At 62.5% G+C, this 23,548-nt stretch overlaps 1 protein-coding gene across 7 annotated transcripts in view; it reads right to left on the reverse strand.

Annotated features, from left to right (window-relative positions):
• Window positions 1-3,217: 3,217 nt before the first annotated feature.
• The window catches only part of BAHCC1 (BAH domain and coiled-coil containing 1), a 60,439-nt gene continuing 40,108 nt past the window's right edge, over window positions 3,218-23,548 (reverse strand). For 4 of the 7 annotated variants that reach the window (XM_043905232.1, XM_043905234.1, XM_043905233.1 and 1 more), the window contains 22 exons: window positions 23,309-23,517; window positions 23,021-23,179; window positions 22,568-22,776; window positions 22,058-22,391; window positions 20,127-20,972; window positions 15,988-16,187; window positions 15,708-15,844; window positions 14,989-15,177; window positions 12,696-12,816; window positions 11,579-11,870; window positions 10,649-10,831; window positions 10,251-10,552; window positions 9,933-10,040; window positions 9,698-9,842; window positions 9,495-9,609; window positions 9,321-9,396; window positions 9,088-9,196; window positions 8,218-8,337; window positions 7,864-8,040; window positions 6,596-7,767; window positions 6,234-6,470; window positions 3,218-5,609 (listed from right to left, as the gene is read on the reverse strand). In XM_043905232.1, the coding sequence (XP_043761167.1) occupies window positions 5,403-5,609; window positions 6,234-6,470; window positions 6,596-7,767; window positions 7,864-8,040; window positions 8,218-8,337; window positions 9,088-9,196; window positions 9,321-9,396; window positions 9,495-9,609; window positions 9,698-9,842; window positions 9,933-10,040; window positions 10,251-10,552; window positions 10,649-10,831; window positions 11,579-11,870; window positions 12,696-12,816; window positions 14,989-15,177; window positions 15,708-15,844; window positions 15,988-16,187; window positions 20,127-20,972; window positions 22,058-22,391; window positions 22,568-22,776; window positions 23,021-23,179; window positions 23,309-23,517 (5,647 nt within the window). In that variant the 3' untranslated portion in view covers window positions 3,218-5,402. The remainder of the gene's footprint in view (window positions 5,610-6,233; window positions 6,471-6,595; window positions 7,768-7,863; window positions 8,041-8,217; window positions 8,338-9,087; window positions 9,197-9,320; window positions 9,397-9,494; window positions 9,610-9,697; window positions 9,843-9,932; window positions 10,041-10,250; window positions 10,553-10,648; window positions 10,832-11,578; window positions 11,871-12,695; window positions 12,817-14,988; window positions 15,178-15,707; window positions 15,845-15,987; window positions 16,188-20,126; window positions 20,973-22,057; window positions 22,392-22,567; window positions 22,777-23,020; window positions 23,180-23,308; window positions 23,518-23,548) is intronic. The other 3 variants (XM_043905236.1, XM_043905238.1, XM_043905237.1) reach the window with 3 other exon arrangements.

Here is a 23,548-nt window from a genome sequence, read left to right on the forward strand (position 1 = left end):
TGTACCCAGAGGGAAGCCTCATCAATTCTCAGCGGAGCCACTGGGCATGCCGGGGGCCCCTGGATGGAGATGCTGGGGCGGCTTCCTAGGTCCTGAGGCATCACCAGGCAGGGGAGAGCCAGGCCCCTGAGGCAGACAGGGGTGTGGAATCTGGCTCCACCGTGTCCAGCTCAGGCCTGTGCGTGTCCCCACATTCGGAGCCCTTTCACTTCCAGTGGGGAGGGTGTAGAGGCAGCGGCATGCTGGGCAGTGTGAGGAGCTCAGCCCGGGGCTCTGTCGGTCAGTCCCTTCCTGCCTGGGCAGTGGCGTGTGGCCCATGGAAAAGACCCTGGCCCACCTGTGGGTCCAGACATCCCTCACTACCTCCCACCAACCTCCCCCGATCTCCTCAGTGGCAAGAGTCGGGGACCCCGTTTCACAGACAAGGATTCTGCGGTCCCGGGCTGTGCTCCCACTGGCCACCCCGCCTGGCCCACCTCTACTCATCCTTCTCTCCGGAGGCCTGAGCCACTCTGACCCCGGGGGCTTTGGGTGAGGGCTCGCCTTGATGATCCCCAGCCTGTCTGTCTCCCTGGAGCTCATGTACCAGCAGCCCTGTTCCTGTCACCGTCCTGGGTCTCAGCAGGTGGCCTGACTTTCAGAGCAGAAATGGCTTGGGGGGGTGCTGACTTGTCATGGGGAGTGCTGGGGAAGGGGAGGGGGTGGCGGCAGAGGGTGGGTGGCAGGAAGAATGGAGGTCAAGACCCCAGCTTCTCTCTGGGAGGCAAGGGAGCCCTTAGGGTCACCCTTCTTGGTGTCATCTTGGCCCACTTCCTCACCCAGGGGTCCCAGAGGTGGGTCCCTCCATGCCTGGCAGGGTCTCTTGAAGCTGCACAGACTTGGGAGGCCACTAGGAACCTGACCAGCCACTGGCCTTTGGCCGGCTGAGTGCCTGGAAGAACCCTTGATGGCTAGGCCGCAGAACCGAGATCCCCTGTCCCCAGCCTGGGTCTGCTCCCCACCCAGCCCCCAGCCACCTCGCCCCAGCCGGGCAAGATCAATTAAAGCCCCTGTCCCCAATTGGTTTGTGGTATTAAAAACGAATTGCGATCAGCTGGGTTGTCATTTCTACCTGATAAAACATCACTTTTATTGATCTCACTCACCCAATGCCATCACTTATCTTGCTTCAGCATTTCACATAATGGCTCGTTTGTCTTGATCCAAGTGCAGTCTCGCATGTTTAACCCTTGGGGCTCTGTGGCCTCTCATGTGCCCCTGCCCCCACCCTCCGTCCCTTGCCAGGCCCTGTTTTGGTGGGCAGGAGGTTCTAGAAGGCAAGAGCCGCACGGTGTTAAGGCAGGAAGAGGGAGGAGTTGGGGGAGGGGGGGAGAAAGTAGGAGGGCTGGGGGCGGACCCTAGTGGTCCTCACCTGTGTCGCTGTAGTTCCCTGCCTCCCGGCTCACCCCCACTGGCCCCCGTTTCTGTGCCGATTGACAACCCTCCCAGGTTTCTGGTCTGCAGGACCCCCTCACCCTCTAGCCCAGACCTGAACTCCTGTCCCCACACCAGTCCCTTAGGGTCTTTCTCTGGGTGCCGGTGTCTCCCCAAGGTGCTGGTTGTCTGACTGTGGGGTCGCAGAGGGAGGCGTCTCAGTCTGATTTCGGACTCCGCCTAGAGACTTCTGTGTGTCCCATCTCCAGCAGACAGTGCAGACCCGTCCTGCACTCGGGCTCTGGCCCTGGCCACAGTCCAGCTATTGCTTCTGCCCCTCTGTACCTCCTGGCCACCAGCCAGCCATGTTCCTCACCTCCCTGTTCCCTGCCATGGTCCTGCCTGGACTCTGCCCCAGCACATAACCAATACACTTTCAAGCCCACAGGGGTCTCTGTCTGCTTCCCCCAGCCCCCCTTCCCCCACTACAGTGGGCCTCTGAGCCAGAAACTGTGGTCAGCTAGCACTCCCCTGCTCAGACCCCTTCTGCCGCTCATCCTAGTCCCCAAGGCCTCCTCTGGGCTCGCCCTCTCCTCTCCCTCCTGCAGCCCTTGGAAGTGGGCTTCCCTCCTGAGCAGCTGGAAACCTGCGCCTGCACAGAGTGGGGGCTGCTGACTCATGAACTCGGTGAATCTAAGGGCCAGGTTGTCTGCCTTCAGGCATGGCTGAGCCTGGGAGCTCGGGCTGATTGTCCCAACTTCTTGCGGCCCCAGGCCTCCTGCTCAGGAGCCCCGTTCTCATCGGATTCCTTGATGGGCTTGGACCGGCCCTAGGGAAGAACTTGTCAGGCCTCACCTGTCACACCTGGCTGGTCACACGGCCTTGGGCCTTCTGCACCCCAGGGAGGGGTCTGCTTTCTCTGAATGAATCATCCCGTGGAGGAAATGAGAAAGGGGAACAGGGCGTGGTCAGGGCTGGCCTGCGGTAGCCCCAGAGTGGATGGGCTGGCAGCGTGTGTGTGCACCTGTGCGAATGGCCCACAGCTCCTGACACCCCTGGGGGGGGTCACAGCCCCACTACCCACACTTCTCTGCCCTGACCTGAGCTCCCCTCATCGGGGTCCCAGTTTCAGCTGAAGGGGTCCTCCCCAGGAGGTCTTAGAGGTGGAGGGAAAACAGCGCCACCCCCCCAGGTAGGGTTCCTGGGGGGCCCTCAGGGCTGCAGCCTCACTGAGCGGAGCTCTCTGGAGGGGGGGGCGCACATTGAGATGTACCCTTGCCCAACATCCCCCAGGCCCTGATGGGGGCTAACCATCCATTGAACAATCAGGACTGCTGTTTGAGTGTAACTCATGCATAGCTGAAAATATTTGTCAAATGAGTAAATTCATGCCTTCTGTGAGGAGAGTGCTGTCCGGTCTGCCCAGACCCCTCCCCTCCACTTTGGGGACCCCCTTTTCCCCCATGCCTGTACCTTCCCCTCCTCCCTTCCAGGGGCACCCAGCCTGGCCACATGTTCAGGCTGGACATCTGACCCACCTTGGGAGAGATCTATCAAGAGAGGGACCCTTGTCCTGGGTGGGGGGGTCTCAAAGCCAAGGCCACTCCAAAGCCATTTTGGCTGCATGTGCCTCTCAAAGGCCCAGCCCCCCCAATTCTGGCTCTTCTAGGCTGCTGCAGGGTAGGCCTCGCCGTTGCCCCAGTCCCTTGTCTGCTGAGACCCCAGCCTCTGGGGCCTCCAGGGAGTCCCCTTGGAACACACACATTGGACGCTGGGGTGCAGTTAGGATTCTGGACCACTGAAAACCTGTACAATAGTTTATATATTTATTCTTAAGCAAGTTATCAATAAAAAATTTAATACTAAAATGCCTTTACATAGAGTTTGCTGTTCATAAAACCTTTGCATTTTTTTTTGTTTGTTTGTTTTTAGTGTTTACATTGAAAAAAAAATCAACCATCCTCTTAGTTTACACATTTACATGAGTCGTGCTTTTGCCAGGTTTAACCACGGTGGGAGGCCGCGCTGTCCGCGCACACGCGGACAGAGGGGATGAGAAGAGAAAAGCAAAGGACAGAAGTCCACAGACGAGGGAGAATAACCAACAGGAGGGCGGGAGGGCCAAGAAAAGGCTGCCTGTTTTGTTCGTTCCTGCCTTGCAGACTGGGGTTGGAAGTAGCCTCAGGTTCTACTGTCCATGGCTGGCCCTTCCCCACATGCGCCTTGGAAGCTGGCTGTGTCCTCTCCACGGCATCTTTCCACTTCCCCAGCCGCCAGCAGGACCTTGGCGGCCGTCTCCAGGACGACCACCAGGAATGAAATATTGCACTCGAGCCGAGACAAAGGGGAGAGTTGGGGTGGGAGAGGAAAGCTGGGGTGCAGGGGAACCCCTCCCTGTCCCTGTACTTTCCTTGGAGCCGCCAGGAGCGGGGGAGGGGCCCTCCGGGTGGGCGGGGTGATTTCCTGGTTGGAAAGAAAAGCGGGCCCAGGCACCCGCCGACTCATTTCCCAGGTACCTGGTGTGGGTCTGTGGGTCACACAAGAGCCCGTGCTAAGGAGCAGTGGCTAACGTGGGGGGCCTTCCTGGGGCTCTCAGTGAGGCCAGGGGACCCTTAGCGTGACATGGGAGCATGGATCCCTCAGTGCGGTTTTTGGGGGGGAGGGAAGGGCTGTTGGGTCACGGGCCTGGTTTGCCCTGCCTGTCCCTCTTGGCCTCAGAAAAAGTGAAGGGGTGACATGTTCTCCGGGATTACTGGGGTGGTGCTGAGGGTCTGGGACACGCATGCGGCACAACAGTAATTATGGTGCTGGGCAGAGCAGCGCTCCTTGTACCCGAGGCTGGGGTGTGGGCAGGAGGAACCCTGCTCTGGGCCCCAAGCACTAGCCTGCCAGGTCATCGGCCCTGCCAAGCGGCTGCAGAAAAGGCCTGCAAAACTCCACGTGAGTTGGGGAGGGCCAGTTCCTTTCCTGCTCAGTGGAGGCTGGGCAAGATGGTCATTGAAACGGAAATCGGAAATAACTTGGAATATTCAGGAAATCAAATCAAAACATCATCCTTTCATATTGATAGTTTAAAACATTTGTTCATTTTTGCTTTGTTTTAAATAGAGGTAAGATACATATGGCTGCAGTCACAGTCTTGGGCTGGGGAGCCTGCTTCTGGCGTCCCTCCTACCCCGCAAGGGACCCTCATCATCGACCTCCCCCAATACATTTTTCCCCAGGAGATGAATTAAAAGGAAATAAACTCGAGTGTGACTTCCATCTTAGACAGTCCCCCCAAGAGGTCAGCAGGTATAATCTAGGGTTCTGTCTGATCCCTCCTGTGGCCTCTGGCCCCTCGGACCACGCCCCACCTGCCTCTGTTGTTACAGACACCCCAGTTGGAACTCAGCTAGGCTGAGGAAAACAGTGCATTTTCAAAGAAGACCCCCCAGAACAAAATCTCTACACACACACATACACAGACACACACACACACTCACCCACACACACCCTTGTCACGCGTGTGGGGAAAAAAAAAATCCTTTTCCACTTTTTTTCCATAAAACTTCCCCGCAAGGAATACAATATTTACATAGAGAAATAAATAGACAACACACCTGATTTCTGCTTTCCCTGGTGGGAGACAGTCGGAGGTACTAGGGAAAATATGGCTTGGATTCTAATCTCTCATGAACTGCCGATGCGGGAAAACAGAGAGGGCCGGCGGATCCCAGTTGGGGGCACAGCTGACCCTCCGCAGCAGACGGATGGGACTGGGTTCCGACGCCTAAAAGCTCTCTCGCTTTCCAGGGAAAATAATAATAATAATAATAATAAAAAGCCTGGATCTTGCCTTGGTGGGTTTGCATATTTGCTCAGACTCGCCCCTCCGAGGTGTGGGCCAGCCTCCTACTCAGAGGCGTGGGGCTGCGTCCTCTCGTGCCTGTGGCTTGCACGCCGGGCACCGCTGGGCGGGTGGGTCACCTGCGGCCGTCCGCGCAGAGTCAGCACAGAATGGGCACGCCGTCGGCCGTCACCAGGCGCCCCGTGGTGGGGTCGTAGGTGCCCGCCAGGTAGTAGAGGTCCCGTCGGTCCTGGTACTTGCGGCTCCGTGTCATCTGCTCGTACTGCTCGCGCCCTACGACCTGGCACTTGTGGGAGATGGTCTGCACGTCGTTCTCGTCCTCGTGGCAGGACTGGTACAGCGCGTTCTGCCGGGGAGCGGGGAGAGGAGCGCCTGGGGTCAGGTCTGGCGTGGGACAGCACACCCCACCCGACCCTGGGACCCTCAGCTCTGGATAAGATTTTAACCGTGTGGCGGGGGAGCCGGCACCTAGAGCCCCGGCGGGTGGGCAGAGTGCAAGAAACACTTGTTTCTGCACCATCTGCAAACACGGTTCTCAGGGAAGACAGGAGAGTGTGCTGGGGGTGTTTAGGGTCTTAGATCGGTTTGGGCAGGCAGGGACCAGAGGGTCTGCTGTAGGGGGGCGCTGCTGAGGGTGGGACCTGCTTGGTGCTACATGCTGCCATGGGTCACAGCCCCCCATGAGGTGAAATTGTCACCCACTCCACTAGGAGTCATAGAAGTGGTCAGGGAGGGATCCAGGTGGCCTGGCTCGGGGCCTGAGCCCTCAGCCATGTTACTCCCTGTTGGGCCCATGTGACCCTTAGGAAGAGGCACCTTGAGGTGTGGGTACAGGGAGGGGGGATGTTCATAGGTGATCATTCCCCTTCTTCCGACTGCTGGTGCTAGTTGCTAAGACACCTCTTCCCAGACCCCCACTCTGAGCCTGCCCAGGCCCCCGGGACCCCTGCCCTCCACCAGGCGGCCCCACCTTCCCGTCGCTCTGCCGCTTCCCCAGTTTGGTCTCCTCCGGATGGTAGAACCATTTGACCTTCACCACCATGTTGCTGCCCCACGACTCCCACATGCTCTCGATGCGGCCGATGTAGGGCAGGTTGGGCCGCCCGGCCGACAGGAAGACCGCGCAGTCCCCGATGCGAAGCGTCTCCTTGCCCCGGACGATGGCCTTGTAGAACAGCTTCCTGGCCTTCCCCTTCATGCCACGCCTCTGCAGGAGACAGCCAGGGGCACAGGGTGGGCAGGGGACACAGGCCGGAATGACAGAGAGCGACAGTGTGCAGGAGAGACAAATGGCAAGTCTTGAGGGCGCTTGCGCGGGCCAGGCCCACCTACCTGCGTGGGGTTCCCCGACCACTTCCAGAGCTGCCGGGCGGGCAGGAAGGCTGAGATCTTTGGCCGGTTTTCCACGGAGGGCAGCCGCTGCCTCCGGGACAGCTCTTTGGCTTTGGAGAAGCTCAGGGCCTCCTTGCGCTTGAGCCGGGGTCTGCTGCTGCTGGGGCCCGCGCCCGCACCCCCACCGGCCACGGTGGCCCTGGACAGGAAGCAGCGCTGGGCGTGCGGGTGCGGGCCGCCCCCCTTGGAGCGCAGGGCCTCGGGCTGGGCCAGGAGCGCGGGCACTGGGTGGGTGAGGCATGTCTGCAGCAGCAGGGCGGGGTCCTCCTCGTCTGAGCTGTAGGAAGAGCCCTCGTCGTCCGAGGAGCAGAGGCTGGAGGTGGACAGGGAGCCAGAGGAGGAGGAGGTGGATGAACCCGAGGACGAGGAGGACACGGACAGGCGGGCGAGGAAGCGGGAGGGCACGCCGGGTGCCAGGCCAGGCCCGTCTTCCTCCTCGTCTGAGTAGGAGCTGTGGCAGTCGCTGTCACAGGGCAGCGGGTACTCGGCCTGGCCCGCGAACTTGCGCAGCGCCAGCCCCATGGGCAGCGGGTGGACGGGTGCCCGCCCCTTCCTGTCCTTGCCCACGAGGGCTGGGTGCCCGTAGCTGGGGCTGGGCAGGGGCCTCCCTGGCCTGGGCCCCGAGTCCTTGTCGCCAGCGTGTAGCGCCTTGCAGTTCTTGCTCTTGGGGGAGGTCACGCCCTCGTGGTCAAGCTTGACCAGGAACTCGCCGCCTGTCCGCCGCCGCCCGCCCTTCTCAACCTCGGCCTTCTTGGCCCGCAGCAGCTTGTGGGCCCCCCCGGGCAGGCCAGGCCCGGCCCCGCTGACAAAGGGCGCGTAGGAGCTGGCCAGGCTGCTGAAGGAGTCAGCGCGGAAGCCGTTGCCGAACACGGGTGGCGCCACGCTGTGCATGGGGAACAGGGCCTCGCGGGCCCGCAGCTTCTTGGCGCTGCCGTTGAGCTGGAAGAGGTTCTGCAGCACTCCTGGCCCCTTGCTGCCTGCCGCGGCCACCGCCTTCCGCTTGGTCTGCGCCACCGCCGACCAGCTCAGCAGCGGGCTGCCCCGGCGGCCCAAGAAGTGGTCTGAGGCCCCCGCGGGGGGCTTGGCACCAGAGGTCAGGAGCTCTGTTTTGCCTGGGGAGAGGCCAGGTAGAGTCAGAGAAACCACCCTCCCACCCTTCCTTCCCCCCCACTCCTGAGGGAGTTCCCCACCCGAGGTCCTGTGAGTACCAGCTTTGTCTTTGCCTGTGGATTTCTTCCCGGAGGTCTTTGAGGCTTCGGACCCGTCACGAGCCTTAGGAGACAGGCTGGGAGCGGTGGCCTCACTGGGCGGGGGCGCCTCACAGGAAGATTTCTTGGTCCTCCGGCAGCTGCTGGACACCAGCAGGGCTGGCGAGGGCTCGGTGCCTGCAGGGTGGACCAGTGGCCTCAGCGCTGTGCTGCCAGGGTGACCTCTTCCCCATGAGCCTCCTCTTGGGAGATCAGGGAGCTAATGTCTGGACCCAGGAGAAGCCCGCCCGAACTCCAGCCATATGGGCTGATCCAGGAAGGAAGGACGCCACCCTGGAGGGCCCTGGGGCTCACACTGGATCTTGAAGTCTGGAGGCAGCAGCCTGATGTTGGAGACAGCAATGTGGCCAGTGTCCCCGTCGTCGAACTCCACCACCACGGAGTCCAGGTCCTCTTCCTCATCACTGGAGGTGCCTGGAGATAGGGCCCACCTGAGCACACCGCCCTCCGCTCCGGGCCCAAGAAGCTCTCCCCAGTGGCCAGGTGGCCAGGACAGGAGAATGATGGGATGGGCTCCGGAGCGCCTGACAAATGATGCTGGGACATTCTGCTCCCTGATCACATTTGACCTTGGAGCTGCTGTGGCAGCTGGGAGCAGCCCGCCTCCCCTCCACCTCCTGAAGTGCCGCCAGAGAGGCAATATTACCGCCATCCATCACCAGCATCCCAGGGCACACACGTAGGGACGCAGGGCCCCCGACCTCCCCCTGTGGACAGGCTCACAGATGCAGACACATGCCTGGCTGAGGCCTGCCAGACAATTTGCCCACCCACCTGTCTGACCCCAGGATCCCCACATCCTGTGCCGGGGAGCGGGGAGCAGAAGAATTCACCCAGGAGAGCTGGTGCCCAGGTGACCAGTTCATAACCCTCAGGTCCTAGGGCTCTCGGGCCTCTCTCTGCTAGGCCTTCTGGTCAGCCAGTGGCTCCATCCTGTCCCCACCCAGGCAGCCCCTCGACTTTTCCTGTTGACCAAGGAGCTGAGGTTATCGTCTGTCCTATCCGATCTGCTCTGGCCTGGGAAGCAGGGCTGGTAGGAAGCCTTCCTTGAGAGACAGGGTCCCCTCCCTGGCACTCTAAGAGTCTTGGAGGGGCCTCCGGCCTGTAGCTTTGCCTGAGGGGAGGAGTTGATGGACCTCGCTGGGGTCCCCGGGTGGCGCTCACCTCGTACCACGTTGCCTGGGTACAGGCAGCGGGACTTCTGGCTCCAGTAGGCACAGACCCTCGTGCCGGGTGGGAGGTACCGGCTGGACTGCGGTCGGACATCCAGAACCTGCAGGAACAGTAGTTCGGCAGCCGTGAGCGGGCAGGGCTGGCCGAGGGGTGCCCAGGAGGGGCTGGGTGCCATCAGGCCCACCTCCCTGGGGTGGTGAGCCGAGCAGGGGCTGTCCCCTCACCGCCTCCTGCAGCAGCTGCTCCAGTGAGTAGATCCTTTGCCGGTTGCCTCTTTCGCCCTCGATGACAATGCTGTAGCTGAGGGGGGGACGGGGCATGGCAACGGGAGCATGAGCTAGGCCTGCAGACCCCCCACCCCGCCCACAGCCCTCCCTGCATACACGCCAGGGCCTCACATGTCAGGGGGCTGCAGGGTCCTGACGCTGCCCGCGTACAGCAGACTGTCCTCCTTGGGGATGAGCACAGGTAGCCCGTCCTGCAGGTCCTCCTTATGAATGGTGCATGAGCGTGCTGGGGAGACCAGGGCGTCAGTGCCCGGCCCCCCGCCTGCCCACCACTGCCCCTCCCCAATGCTCCGAGCCCTTTCCTGGCCACTCACCCAGGGCGGCGCTCTGCTCTGCGCTCAGGGGGCCACTGGCCTCCTCCTCCTCCTCATCCTCTGAGAGGCAGCTGCTGTCCTCAAATTCAAAGTCGTCCTCCACCGCAAAGCTCTCCAGGAGCCGAGTGACCGCCCGGCCCTTGCCCTGGGGGCCAGAGGGGTCAGCTCCCTTGGGACAGGTGGGGGCGGGTGGTCAGGGCCAGCCAGTTCCCTGGGGTTGGGGCAGGGATGCTACCTGTTTGCCAACGGCCTTGGTTTTCACCTTGCCCGCTTTCCGGCCCCTCCCCAGGATGGCCTTGGCGTTGCGGGGCGACAGGGCAATGGACAGGGCCCCATTCTTCCGCTGTCGGAGGAGAGGGGTGAGGTGAGGGTGGCACAAACCTCCTTGCCCCCGGTGTGCCCGTGGAGTGACTCAGACAGACCCTGAGTATGAATCCCAGGGTGTGACTTGGTGTAGCAAGTAGAGAAGAGTGGGGTGAGGGTCCCCAAAGGCTTTCTGCATCCAGTACCCCCCCGCCGAGCCCAGGACCCCGGGGCACCCGTCGGCCCTCACCCGCAGCCCCGGCTGGAGCACCGTGCTCTTGCGTGTGGCTCTCTTGAGGCGCTCGCTGGCCAGCCTGCTGCCCTCCTCATGGCAGGCGAAGGCCCGGGCAGGGCCGCAGAGGGCGTCCCTGCTGGGCGCGGCCCCCGGCTCAGCCCGCAGGCCGCTCTTGGCCTTGGCCTTGGCCTTCTTCTTGCCGGGCCCCCCTGGGGGCCTGCGCCCTGGGGCCCGCTCCAGCTTGCTGCCCACCTTGGTCTTCACCGTCCTCCGCTTGACCTTGACCTCACTCTCGGGGCTGGAGAGGCGGCAGGCTCCTGGGGAGGGAGGGAGGGCGGGCGTCACAGGAGCCCCAGCTGCCTCCCGGGGCCCCTCCCGGCCCGGCCTGCCCCAGCCCAGCCCTCCCTGGGTACCTAGCAAGCTCTGCCTCTCCTTCTTCTTCTTGGCCTTCTGGTTGGCCTCCATCTTGACCACGGAGGAGGGCGAGGGCCCCAGCACGGCCATGCGGGTCCCAGCATGTAGCACCAGCCCAGGCTCCTTGGGGGGTTCTTCTGTCTCCAGCAGACCGTCACAGTTTTCACTGTCTGAGCCGCTGTCTGTGGGGAGGTGGATGGTCCAGGTAACTTGGCATCAGAGCAGCGCCATTTTGGGGTGTGGCTAGGGGAGTGGATGGTTCATGTGTGCGGATGTGTCGGGGGCCGAGCAGAGTCCATCACTGTCGTATGGGGGCTGCTCCGAGGGCAGACACCTGGGCCAGGTATCCAGGTGAGGGTGTTTAGACCAGAAGGAGAAGGGGCGGCCTCTCTGACCTCCCTCTCTCTGTCTCAATCTCCCTTCCTTACGCGCTGGACAGTGGGGCCCCCACCTTGCAGGGCTGAGGGTTCCCATCCCCAGGGGCAGCCCCTTTCCCTCACTCGTCCTCCTGCCAGATGCCCTCTGTCTTCCTGCTTCCTCTTCCTTCCCTTTGTTCTTTCCCAGGCGGGACCTGGAGGAGGGGGCAGGGGCTGGCAGAGAGGAAGGATCTATTTTTCCAGGCCCCTGTCTCTGGACATGTGTGTCTGCTGGGGGCCAGATAACCTCTCCAGGTCACTCGGCCGGACACAGCAGGAAGGCCGGCTGGAGCAGGCAGAAGGGCTATTTTTAACCCCTCTTTCCAGGATGCATCCAGCTGTCTGCTTCCTCCCCGTGGCCCCCTGTGTGGGGGTGGGACACGGAGAATCCATCCTAGGCCAGCAAGAGGGTCTCCCTGGGCCCAGCACACTCCAAGAGCCCCTGACCACCCCCTCCCCCAGCCCCTAATGAGCGTGGAGGCCCTGTTTGCGATGCTCGGACCAACAACTTGCCTGCTTCACGTGTTGCGGCCGCTGCCGGCTGGGCTGGGAACTTAGGGGCCTCCCTGCCACCAATGCCGCCGTCGGGCTGTGGGTGCCGGGCCGCCCCAGACGCCTTGGCATTCTTGGCTCGTGACAGCTTCTTCCGGATACGACCCCCTGGGGTGGCCTCCTTTCGCCGAAAGGGGCTGAGGCCAGTGGGCAGCCCCTTGCTCTTGACCTTCGGCTTCAGCTGGGCTACCTTGTGGGCCACAGCAGATGCCAGGTCGCCCTGACTGCTGCTCTTCTTGCACCGAACCTTCTCCTGTGAACAGGCAGGTGGAGGCTGCAGTTACTGGTGCCCCAACCCTTAGCCACGGCCCTGCAACCTCCGGCCTCCCTTCTACCACTGGTAGGTAGGCTTGGGAGGTGGCAGGTCACTGGCCTTGCCCTCCAAAATGACTGAGAGGGCTCTGGCCCCCCGGGCATAAGGCCTGCCCAGTGGAGCCTAAACTTGTGCCTGTCTGTCCCCCATTTCACAGCCTCCCCAGGCGCCCAACCCACTCAGGTTTGGGGAGGGAGGCCAAGGACCCAAACGTCTGTCCTGTCCTGGACAGAGGGACCAGCCTCCTACTAGGGGAGGGACAGGCAAAGTGACAATAGACTCAGACCCACCTCTCGCCTGTCCCTCCCAGGACCCTAGAATAGGGGTGGGGTAGGATGTACCCACCGCATTGAGAAGGAATGGGGGGACTGGCACCCCGGGGGAGCCTGTCCCAAGAGAGGAATAGCTGTCCTTGGCCCACCCACTACACCAGGTATGCATCGTCCACCTGTGACCAGGGCAGTACGTCCTGTGACCCACGACACCTATGTGCTCCTTTCCTCACGCTGCAGTGAGCAGAGGAGGGGGGTGTCATGGAGCACAACCAGCTCCTCTCATACCTTCAGGGGCCTGCCTCTGTGTGAGGCATACGAAGCTCTCTGGGCCTCATCTGCTCATCTGAGCAAGGGGACCCCAGCTGGGTGGTGGGGCGGGGCAGGGCGGGGCGGCAGTGTTCAGCCTGGGGCTGGTCTTCCGCCTGCTCCCTGTCCTGTCTGTCTGACATCTTGCACCCGGCCCAAGGGGAAGGCTGCAGCGGGGACTCACCGCAGACGTGGGCTGCAGGCCCACGTAGGTGCCCTGCTCCAGCCGGCCTCGCTTCTTCGAAGGCTCATCATCGCCGCCCCGCAGCTCAGCACATAGCAGGCTCAGGCTAGACCGCACAGCCCTGGGAGCACGGGGGGCGGAGGTCACACCGGGGCACCCGGGCCTTGTGCCCATGACAGGCCCTGTGGTGGCAGCCGGGACGCCACGTGGAGGTGGGGGGCGTGCAGTGCAGCTCTAAGTCTGCAGACCCACTTCTCCCTGTGAGGGCCCTGCCTCCTTCCTGGCCAAGGCTGTGTCCCTGGGCCAGGCTCCTCTAAGCACCCAGAACTGCTGCGGGGGGCACTGGCGAGCTAGGCCAGTGCTGAGCCCCTGGGGCACCTGCTACCCAGCCGGCCCCCGCTGCCCACTGCTCAGGGGCCACGGCCCTGCAGCCGGCTGGGCCACTGTGTGACCTGGACTGTAGCCTCAGTCTTTCTACCTGGAAAGTGGGGGTGCTTTTCATTGTGTCTCTCTGCAAGGTGGGGGTGGGATTGTGCCAGTCCCAGGCCTGGCCCTTATTGAGTCCAAAGGCCAGCAGCTACCGCAATTAGGAAAAAAGAGGGAGTGAGGAGAGTCTGCTGAGAATGGGGTCCACTTGAAGCATCTCTGCCATGGTCAGGAAAAGGATGGGGGGGCAGCGGCCAGAGAAACTCATGCCCAGGCTCTGCCTCCCAGCCCCCTGGGACCCCCACTGCTGGGCTCAGACCCCTCAGAACTTTGTCCTCTGCCTTCAATTCCTGGTCTCAAAGGAGGGACTCTGAACTCCCCCTAGCCCAGCTCCCGGGCCCTGGGAGCCACTGACTCTGAGCCTGGTTCCATGTCCCACAGGTGTGAGGCTGTGAGCTCCGCTCTGTCCTTGGGCAAACAGGGGCTGGGGACTGGGCCTCTCACCTGCCCTCTCCCTCACCCACATAGCATTAATGAAAATGAGTCCCAGGTGGAGGCTGAGGGCCCTGACCCGGCCCTGGCCTTCTGTGGCCAGAAGTCAACTTTTACCTTCCTGCCCAGAGAGGCCAGCCAGGAAGCCAACCCGCAGCCACGCGTGGCCCCGGGGCGTTGGCCCTCCCACTTCCTGCCTGAGCCCAACTGTCGGCAGCTACTGCAGGGTAGGGGCCCAGAAGAGGGATAGAAAGTGGAGAGGAGCCCGAGATGGGGAGAGGTGGGAGGGAACCCCAGTCCTTAGGAAGGGAGGGCCCTGGCTTTGGTTTCCTTCCCCTGCCAACCAGGGCCTGCTTTCTCAGGTCAGTGGGGAAAGTGGCCAGATGCAAGCACCAGGACCTGGCTTCCAGACTCGGGCTGGCTCTTGGTGCCAGGTGGGTCTGAGACAAGTGTGGGGCAGCCTCGACAAGAGGATCCCTGACAAGGCCCCCTGCCAGGCCCTGGCCTTAGCCAGCAGCCCCCCAGTTCTGGCTAGTCCTCAAAGGGAGCCCCCTGGAGGCCCCTCGGGGTGACACCTGGGCAGGGTGGAGGGACAGCCCCGGGAGGCTCCCCCCAGCCATATGGTGCGTCCCCTCCCCCGCCCGCAGCCGAGGAGAATTCCCCTCCCTGTAACCTTCTCTGCATTTGCTAATGTTTTGTGACATAAAGCCCTGAGATTAATTTTTTGCCTCTGTCTTAATTGAAGGAACCATTTAGTGCCGATTTAACTATTATTACCAAATCATCAGGATTGATGCAGTGCGCACACGCCGCGCCAATCGTGTTTGGAGGAACTCGAGGATTTATGCAAATGGGCCTGCCGGGAGAGGCAATTTGTAGCCGAGAAGGACAATTATACCAGGCCCGGGAGTGCGCCAACGACTGCGCCGGGCGGGTAATGGATAATAACCGCGTGCCGGCAGCCGTGCGCAGCACCGCAGCGTGACCAACGACTCTATACGGTGCAGATAAAGAGGCTTTTACGCAACACCGCCTCGCACTCGTGGGACTGGGTGGGGGCTGGGGCCGGGCAGGGGGTATGCCACCGCCCTGGCTACAGCCAGGTGCGTGGGGCTGGAGTGGCCACGTGCCAGGCCCAGGGGGTGGGGCTTGTCTGCCCTGAGCTCAGGGCCCGGGACACCGCCACGCTCACCACCACATCTGGCCTGGGGTTCTGGGTCTTCAGGAGAAACTCTGAGAGGGGCTCTTGTGGCCCCGGGAGCCAGAGAGGAGCCCAGTCCCACCGGTCAGGCCTTAAGGGCACCGGGGCCAGCCCAGCCTCATCGAGTAACCTCAGCCCTAGGCACCCCACGGGACCCCTGCACCCAGGACTCACTTGACTTTCTTGCTGTCGCTGGGGCGCAGGGCAGGCAGCAAACTGGAGTATTTGCGCTTCCGTGGCCGGCCAGGCCCTCGCCTGGCAGGGCTCCTTGAGCTCTCCTCTCTCCTGGGGACCGCAGGAAGGGTGGTCAGAGACTGATGCCCTTCCTGGCTCCCTGGCAAGCGTCCAGCAGAGGTCACTGCCCTTGGGGGATATGGTGGGAGCCAGCTGTCCCAAGACTGGGCCTGGGGAGCCTGGCCACCCCGTGGAGCCAGAGTCCCACCATCCCTACTTCCCAGCTCCAGCCGTCCTGTACACACCAGTCAGGTGAGCTGCCACCACTGCTATGACAAACTTGGGGTTCCCTCTGCCCCCCAGAGCCCAACCCTGCCCTGGCCCCCTCTCTGACAGCACTACCCTCACCCTTTGCCCCACCACCCAAGGACCAGCCTCTGTCCTGCACTAGCCTTTGCTGCGTACTTCTTCCACCCCACACCGTACCGCACCTTGGTTTCTCTGCTGGGTGACTGCCTCATGGTTCCACTGCCTCTGGGGACCTTCCCAGGCCGCCCCCCCTTCCAGTCCCCACTCACCCCAGCACACACAGGTTGACCCCTGGCCACAAGGCAATGGCCCTGGGCTGGGCCGTGCCCGCCTCTGCCCTGAACTGGGGGTGTCTGCACAAGCCGCACTCCCGCCCCCCGCCCCCGCCCCACTGCCAGCCTGGGCCATACTCATGGTCGTGCCTGCGCTGCAGCCGGGCCAGCTCCCGCTGCTTCTCCTTGTAGCGCCTCTGCAGCTCCGCCAGCTGCACGCGCATCTCCACCTCCTGCGTGTCCAGCCGATCGATGGCAGCCTTCAGCGGGCACACCTAGTGGGCAGGGGCACAGAGGCCTGTGAGCCCAGCTACATGACCGCGATGGGGTGGGCAGGTGGCCAGCCTCGGCACTCAAGGCCCCGCCCACCGTCATGGCAGTGGGCAATGGGGGCAACCAGGGCCCCCCCACCACTCACAGGCTTGGTCTTGGGGGTCCAGGTGTCCTTGCGCCGCAGGATCTGCATGCGGGGGGTGAGCGTGGGAGCCCTGCAGGGGTCAGCGGTAGGGGGCTGGGCCAAGGAGGCAGGGCTGTCCAGGTTAGCAGCTTCGACCAGGGACCAGGCTGAGGCCAGGGTGGCCAGGCGCTGCAGGTTGAAGGCCAGCACATCCTCCTCCTCTGCAGGGCACAAGAGGGTCAGTGTGATGACAGCAGGCCACACACTGTCCCTCAGAGAGTCTCTTGACGTCAGCCTGCATCTCAGCCCAACCCAGCCTACCCCCTCACCCCCACCCTGCAGCATGCTCCTGCCCTCCACCCTCACCCACAGGCTGCCTGGCTCCCTGAGACATTCAGACCAACGAGGGTGAGGTGGCTGGGAACGAGATGGGTCCTGGGTCAGACACCTAGCCCTCGCCTCAGCTCTGGGTGAGGGAGATGTCACCCTTGGCTACTGTGGGCCAGGCCAGTTGGAATGGCACAAGTCCACAGGACAGTGACCAGACGATTTCGTTAAGGCATGGGTCTCATTACACCTCTAACAGCAACTGCCTTGCATTTTTGCACTCTTCCAGATTCATGAAAATGCGGAGTATCACAGCCCTGGTGGGTGGGGAGGGACGGCCCGTTGCGGGGTCAGAGCCTGGCCAGTGGAGGGCAGTGTCCATTCATGAGACAGGCCTGGAGTGAAGACTTGGGTCTGAATACAACCACGGGGAGGGGGTGGTGGCAGAGATGGGGAGGGGGGTGGGGGTGGGGGTAGGGCACACGCAGGTAGGCAGATCCTATGAGCTACAGACGGGGAGGGACCGGCCAGGATGAGCCCTGTGGGGTCAGACAGTGTCCCTAGGGCTGAAGGTGTATAGTGGGTAGTCATGACGTCTAGAACACATAGCCAATTCTGCCCCCAAAGAAGACCTGAGAGCAACACCCCAGTGCTAATGAGCACACCTACACCCTGAACTTGGCTTCTAATATCCTCTGAGGAAAGGCATCAGCCTTCTTGGGGACACTGCCCCAAGAAAAATGGGGAAAGGTTTGGGGTAAGCTGAGAGGTTCAGGTAAGCTGGGAACACAGGAAGCTCAGAGGACGATCCAGCAGAAGGGGCCAAACCTGAGACAACTCAATCACCAGATTAAATGATGACAGTGACACATTATAACAGACTGAAGTAAATAAATATCCACAAGTTACACTGACATAAATAAATGAGTGAATCCAGTGTTTGAAGAGGAACGAGATATCACATCATTTCAAAGACACTCCCCACTGAGTAACTACAATAGAGGAGGTGCCCAGTCACAGCCTTGATGGAGCCATCAGGGTGACCCACTCTCAATAACGGGACAGAGCACAGGTGGACACCGGAAGTTCAACCCTCTGGATGCAGTGCTGGGTCAAGGCCAGAGGTGGGGTGCTGGGTCAAAGGTGCCCTGGGAAGACAGGGGAGGGGCTGCAGGGGCTTTCTTCTTCCACCTCAAGCTGGGGCACTGATATCTGCAAATTCCATTTCAGCTAAAAGTTCCACAGGGTCTCCCTGTCCCTTGAGGTCACTGTGACTGCGAGGACACCTCCCTGTTCCTCCCCTGTCCCTCACTTACTCCTCAGGCTAAGCCTGCTAAGATGGCAAAGTCTTGCAGGTGAGCTCTGGGCGGGGGGCAGGAGTGGGGGGCTTAAGGAGATGGCAGGGGTGCTGGTGGTGCTGGGCTCCAAACGAGACCCTGCCGTGCTCTCTGGTTCAGGGAGCTGTAGGGGCAGACAACAACAGTCCTACCCTCTAAGCCTCCAGGTCTATACCCCCTGTCCAAGGAGGGATGTGGGGTGGGCTCTCCAGGCAGGTTGAGGCTCCACAGGTACAGAAGAGGCCCAAGACTTGGGTTTCCTCCCAACCAGCCAGGCCAGTAAAGGCTCTTGGGGCCAGGAGCAGGTGGGAGGAGGGAGTGTAGCAGATCAAAAGGGGGTCTGGGATCTAGACTCAGCTCATCATGTAAACTGGGTGGGTCACTCAGGAAAGAAGGGGCAACCAAACTCTGGGATGGGGCCTGGGCTTCACAAAATCCCAGGGTAGATGGGAAGTGTAGTGGACACCATGGCTCCTGCTGGCCGCTCCAAGTGCAGAGTGGGGCATTCTGGGCGCCTCGGGGATGGGCCCCTGCAGGCAGGCCTAAAAATCCACAGTCAGACAAGTGAATGGCCAGAGGTGTCCTGACTTCCTCCCAACCTCAAGGCTCTGTCTGGGGCCTGAGTCCCTGCCCCAGCTGGAATGGAGGTCTGCGGGCTGGGCAGCCTGCCCACTGAGCTCCCTGGACTTGAGCCCAGATGGGGGATAAGCCAGGGTCCTGGGCCAAGTCCTACCGGTGGGGGCAGTGAGGGCTCTGGACGCCCACGCCGGTGCGAGTGGAGCAAACAGCCTGGGGCCCAGCTACGGAGCCAGGGCCACGTCACCTTCCTCAACCTGGTTACCGCCTCTTTCCCACTTCTCAGGGATCCCCATCTGGCCTTTCAGCAGCTCTCCCCAGCCTGGGATGTACTTCAGGGGGAATGTACTCAAGGATGAGAGGGCAGGAGGCCCTGCTGACCCTCTGGGATCTTTTCCCTCCCTCTCCCCTCCACATCCCAGCCTGTTCCCGGGATGTTCTTCTTCCATTTTCTCCTTCTCTGAGTCCTGCCTTTTGCTCCAAAAACAAGCTGATTTCCTAATTAATTTCAAGCAAAGCAGTCACTGAGCTTGTAAAGAACAGCTCCAGAGCTGAGAGGCTGCGCAGACCAGCCAATTAACTGGGACAGTGGGAAGGGGCGGGCCTGGGAGCGGCAGAAGGGGAGGGTGAAGACCTGAGGGCTCTAAGAAGGGAGGGTGGGGGGCTTGGGAGAAACAAGAGGGGAGAGTGGGGGCTTGCAGGTTCCAGAAGGGGAGGGTGGGGTGGAGACCCAGCAGTGGCAGCAGGGCCTGGCCTGGACTGGCAGCTGCAACTCCCACAATGGGACACACGTGGTCTACACGTGAGCATCCATTCAATGAATGGGCACGGGTCCAGCAGGCATTCACAGGCACCGACCGGGTGGCCACACACATGGTGCTTGGCATTGGCTCAGTGCATCCTCACGCCAGCCACACTCACAAGGTGACTTGGGCAGCAGAGCCCCCTGCCCAGGGCCACCCCACCTCACCCTTCCAGGGTCGTGCCCGGCAAGGGCTCACTGGCTCACTCTCCTCACCAGGACAGTGGTGGCCCCTCTGGTCAGACAGTAACGGAGTGACACAGAGGCCTTCGGGGAAATTAACAAGAACTTTCGCTTATCTCCACGCAGCACAAGAGGTGCTGGTGGCTGGCTGTGGGCTGTGAGAGGTTCATACAGTGAGAAGACAGGCAGGCCAGCTGAGAACGTTGTTGGGTTCTTTCTATAAATATCAACCGGGTACAGTGCCTGGTTGGGGGTGCCTCCCCTTTCCCCCCTAGGATTCCAGCTGGGAAAGCCTGGGTGGAGTCCCTGGGGGGACCTAAGGGCTAGAGAGGCCTAAGCGGAGGCCTGACCCTTGGGTGGGATGCAGGGAGCCCAGGAACAACTTGCCCAGCAGGTCAGCTCCAGGGGCCTGGTGAGGCTTATGGGGGCCTCACCTCCCCAGGGCCCTTCCTCCCAGGGCCTGGGAGGCGAGGGTCACTGTGTCTTTAGCTGGACCCAATGCAGGTATCAGGTTCGGGAGCTGCAGAACCCAAGGTGGTGATAGCTTGCAGAGAGAGCGCCATCTCTCCTCCCCTTTCCTGGCTGTGAGATCATCGTTTAGTGACCTGGGCCCCCCACCCCCCCACCTGTGGGCCTTGGCACCCTTGTGCATAAAATGGAGACAACCTTGAGCACACCCCCTGCCCCCCAGGGCATCGTGAGAATCCCAGAGGTCTTCCTGACACCACCATCAGAGGCACAGTCCTGGCCCTGAGGCCCTGCCCCCATGGCCCAACCTGCAGCTGGGGCTGGAGATGATGCTGGAGGTGTGGGCGCACCTGCCTGGTTTCCTGACCCGGGGCCACACTGTGGGGACCACTGAGTGGGGCTGAAGGCTGACCCTGAGCCTGTGCCTGAGGGTCCAGCTCCTGGGGCTCTGGAGGGATGGGGCTCACCTTGCAGGGCTGGCTCAGTCCTCTGCTGCTGGATCTCCAGGTCGGCCAGCTCGCTGAGCAGGGCAATTCCATGAATCCCTGAGCTACGGGGCAGGGGAGCTGTGCGGGGTGGCCCAGGGACAGCAGGGGGCGGAGGGTCCAGTGGGCCGACGTTGGGCAGGTCCCCCAGGTTGATGGTGGCTGCCACCAGAGCGTCCAGCCCGGGCAGCTCCCCGGGCAGCTGGCTGTTGTCAGGAGTCGAACCCCAGTCCTGCTCCTCTTCCTCCTCTTCTAGCTCAGCCTCCTCCAACTCGGCCACCTCCTCTGCCTCTGCTTCTGTAGGGCCTTGCTGTTTGCCCGGCTCGGCCTGATTCAGGGTGCCCAGGCTCCTCGCTGGCTGTTCCACGGCCTGGGGACCAGCCCCCAACGAGGGCCCCAGCTGTCCGTCCTCCCGCCCCTCCTCCGTGGTCCTTGCCTCTGGGGCCCCTCCTCCCTGAGTAGAATCAGCCTGGCCAGAGGCCTCAGGGCCCCCTCCCTCGAGGAGAGCCCCGCACCGAAGTTCTCGCAGCCCCTCAAGCGGGCTTGGGTCTGCTGCCTTCCCCGGGGGTGCCCGCTCGGCAGGGTAGGGGGTAGCGGCAAGGTCCTGGGTGGCCTCCCTGGTCCCTGAGGGCAGCCCAGCCTCCTCCAGTTTCTGGGGGCTGCGGAGGCAGCGCTCCCCGGGCGGGAACGTCCTGGCCAGCTCAGGCTGGGCCCCCAGAGGGGCAGTTTGCATAGTTTCAGGGTCCGAGAGGTCAGATGAGTGCACGCTGCGGGGCAGGGAGAAGCCCGAGCTGGCCGCCGCAGGGCACGTGTATCCAGGAGGCAGGTCTGCAAGACAGGAGCGCAGTCAGGAGAGCAGCTGGGGACGAGGGCGGCCTCCAACATCCCAGCTCCACCTGCGGGGAGGGTCCCCAGCCAACCCTCTGCCTGTGAAACGTGCCAGGAAGGAATGGGGACACGGTGTGTTGAAACGGGCAGAAGAGCACGGCGGGCGGGAGGGGCTATTTCCCAGGCCCCTCCTTGACCAGGACAGTTGTGAGCTCCCCAGCTCATGCCGCAGCCTTGCGGGGGGAGGGTATCCCTGGGGGGTGTCCCTGGAGGCTACCTCTGGCATATGTGGTGTGGCTAACCAGAAAAGGGGGGATTTTAAAACAAGATACTTGAATCAGGGTTTTCCCTGAACCAGAACGAGCTGGCAGCCTGTCGGAGGCATTACGCCCCATTAGCTACAATAAAAAAAAAAAGAAAGCAAAAAGTCTAAAACACACACACACGCGCGCACACACACACAACAACCTCGGCTGGCTCAGCCTCCTTATTGTGGAACTGGGACGGGTTTTATGTTTGCCACATGGGCTTCCACTGTAAACTCTTAGCCTAATTCAGAGAGAATCAAATAGCTGTGGGGAGTTGGTGGGCAGTGGGCGGGAGGGCGGTTGCAGCGGCCGGGCTGGGCCTGGACCCTTCACCGCAGGCTGCTGCTCCTTGCCTCGGGCCCAAGCCGTGGCATTTTGGGCCCCTGCAGTGAGAATGAGCTCTGTGTTGCCCAGCTTCGTGGCTGCTGCCCCGTGGTCCTGCCACCATCACCAGCAGGCCAGGCCCTTTCTCATCTTCGAGGCTCCAGCGCCGGCTGGCTGGGCCTGACCTTCACCCTGCCCCATCTGCCAGGGGCAGGGACCCTGAGTTGCTTTCCCTATGGGTCCCTCAGAAGGACACGAGAGGGAGGAAGGGAAAGAGCAGTGGGACAGGCCACCTTGTCCCAGGCCCCATCAGGAGGACTGGGAAAGTGAGGACAGCCCTGCAGGGGGCCAAGCCAGGTGGCATGGTCCGCATTCAGCTCAGCCCACCAGGCAGTGCCAGGCCTGACTGGAGGGGACGGCAGGCCAGGGCCAGCCCAGTGCACCCACTCTCACCTGGTTCCAACGTGTTGAGGTCGGCTCTGGGCCGCTGGCCCTCCCCACTCTTGTCTTCGGCGCTGGGCAGCTTGGAGCCTGGCCCGGGGCTGCCGGTGGGGCAGACGGATAAAGTGCACGGGGCGCCAGGATGCGGTGGTGGTGTAGGGCAGCTGGCGGGGGGGGGCTTCGGGGCGGGAGAGTGGCAGCAGGGTGACAGCTTCGCAGGGCCTGCGGTGGCAGGTGAGGGGGTGCCCTTGGCCGTGGGGGTTAAGGCAACTGGCTTGTGGGTGGACTTCAAGGCCTTCTCCTGGGCAGGCTCCTCCAGCTCCAGGTGGTGGTCCTCAGGCTTCTGCTGTTGGGGTGGGGCAGAGGCTCAGCCCAGCTGGGGCCCCCAGTGCTCAGGGCATTGTGGTGCACGGCAGGGACGAGGAGAGTGGGCAGTGGGGACTCTTGGACCCGGTCAGGTTGAAGCACAGAGGGAGCCGGGGGTGCCCTGGGTCCCAGCTGGGAGTGCTAGGGGGTGGGTACCTGGAGTTGGCTGGCCCGCTGCAGCTCCAGGGCCTGAGTGGCCCGCTGCTGCTGCTGCTGCTGCTGCTGCTGCAGGGCATAGAGCTCCTGTTGCCGCAGGAACTGGGACCGGGAGTAGACGGGGAGCTGGCCGGGGTGCTGCATGTGGGAGGCGGGGCCCCGGCCCCCATACATGGGGGGCCACAGCGAAGCCTGGTCCATGACATCAGCTGTGGGCAGGGCCAGAAGAGCGGTCAGCTCCGGCGGAGACAGCATGACCGGGCCGCATCCCAGCCGAGCGGACCTCCTCCGGCCCTCATCTCTCAATTATCTGCCTCACACCTGTCTCTCAGGCCCTGGCCGGGTGCCTGCCTTGCTGCCCGTTCCCCAGCGCCCAAAGGGGCTGCTCCCTTCCTCAGACCCGCTTCTGATCCCCCCACAACATGCAAATAGCCTGGCCTGAGAGGCCCTTACCAAGCGCATGGGGGGCCGTGTGGGGTGTGGGCTCAGATGGCAGGATGACTAGTTGTGTGGGGGCGTCCTGGGAGAGAGGGAAGACGGGGGGCATGGAGCCAGGCACGGATGCAGGGAAGCCGGGGGGCAGATTCTGGTGCAGGGCAGGGTGCCCAAGGCCTGTGGAGACAGGGCACTGGGGTCAGACAGAGCAGAGCAGGAAACAGGGCCCCGGGCCGGCACTGACCACCATGCCCCGCCAAGACTCTTGTCCTGCCCCGTGCCCCTACCTGCCCTCAGAGCACTGACCGTAGGAATGTCCTCCCATCCACAAGGAGGGGCTGCGGGTGCGGGGCAGCCAGGGAGGGTGGGCAGGGTGGGGATGGGGGGCCGGGTCCCCGGCCAGCTGGCCGCTCTGCAGGGAGGATCCCCCAGCGATCATGAGATGGGGGGCCAGGTCCCCGGGACAGCCGCCTGATGGGTGGATCCGGGCGAACTCCACGAGGTCCTTGTTGTCCCTGTCCATCATGGGGGTGGGTGAGGGCTCCG

This window comes from Cervus elaphus, chromosome 5, assembly GCF_910594005.1.
Source record: "Cervus elaphus chromosome 5, mCerEla1.1, whole genome shotgun sequence".
NCBI classification, from domain to species: Eukaryota; Metazoa; Chordata; class Mammalia; order Artiodactyla; family Cervidae; genus Cervus; species Cervus elaphus.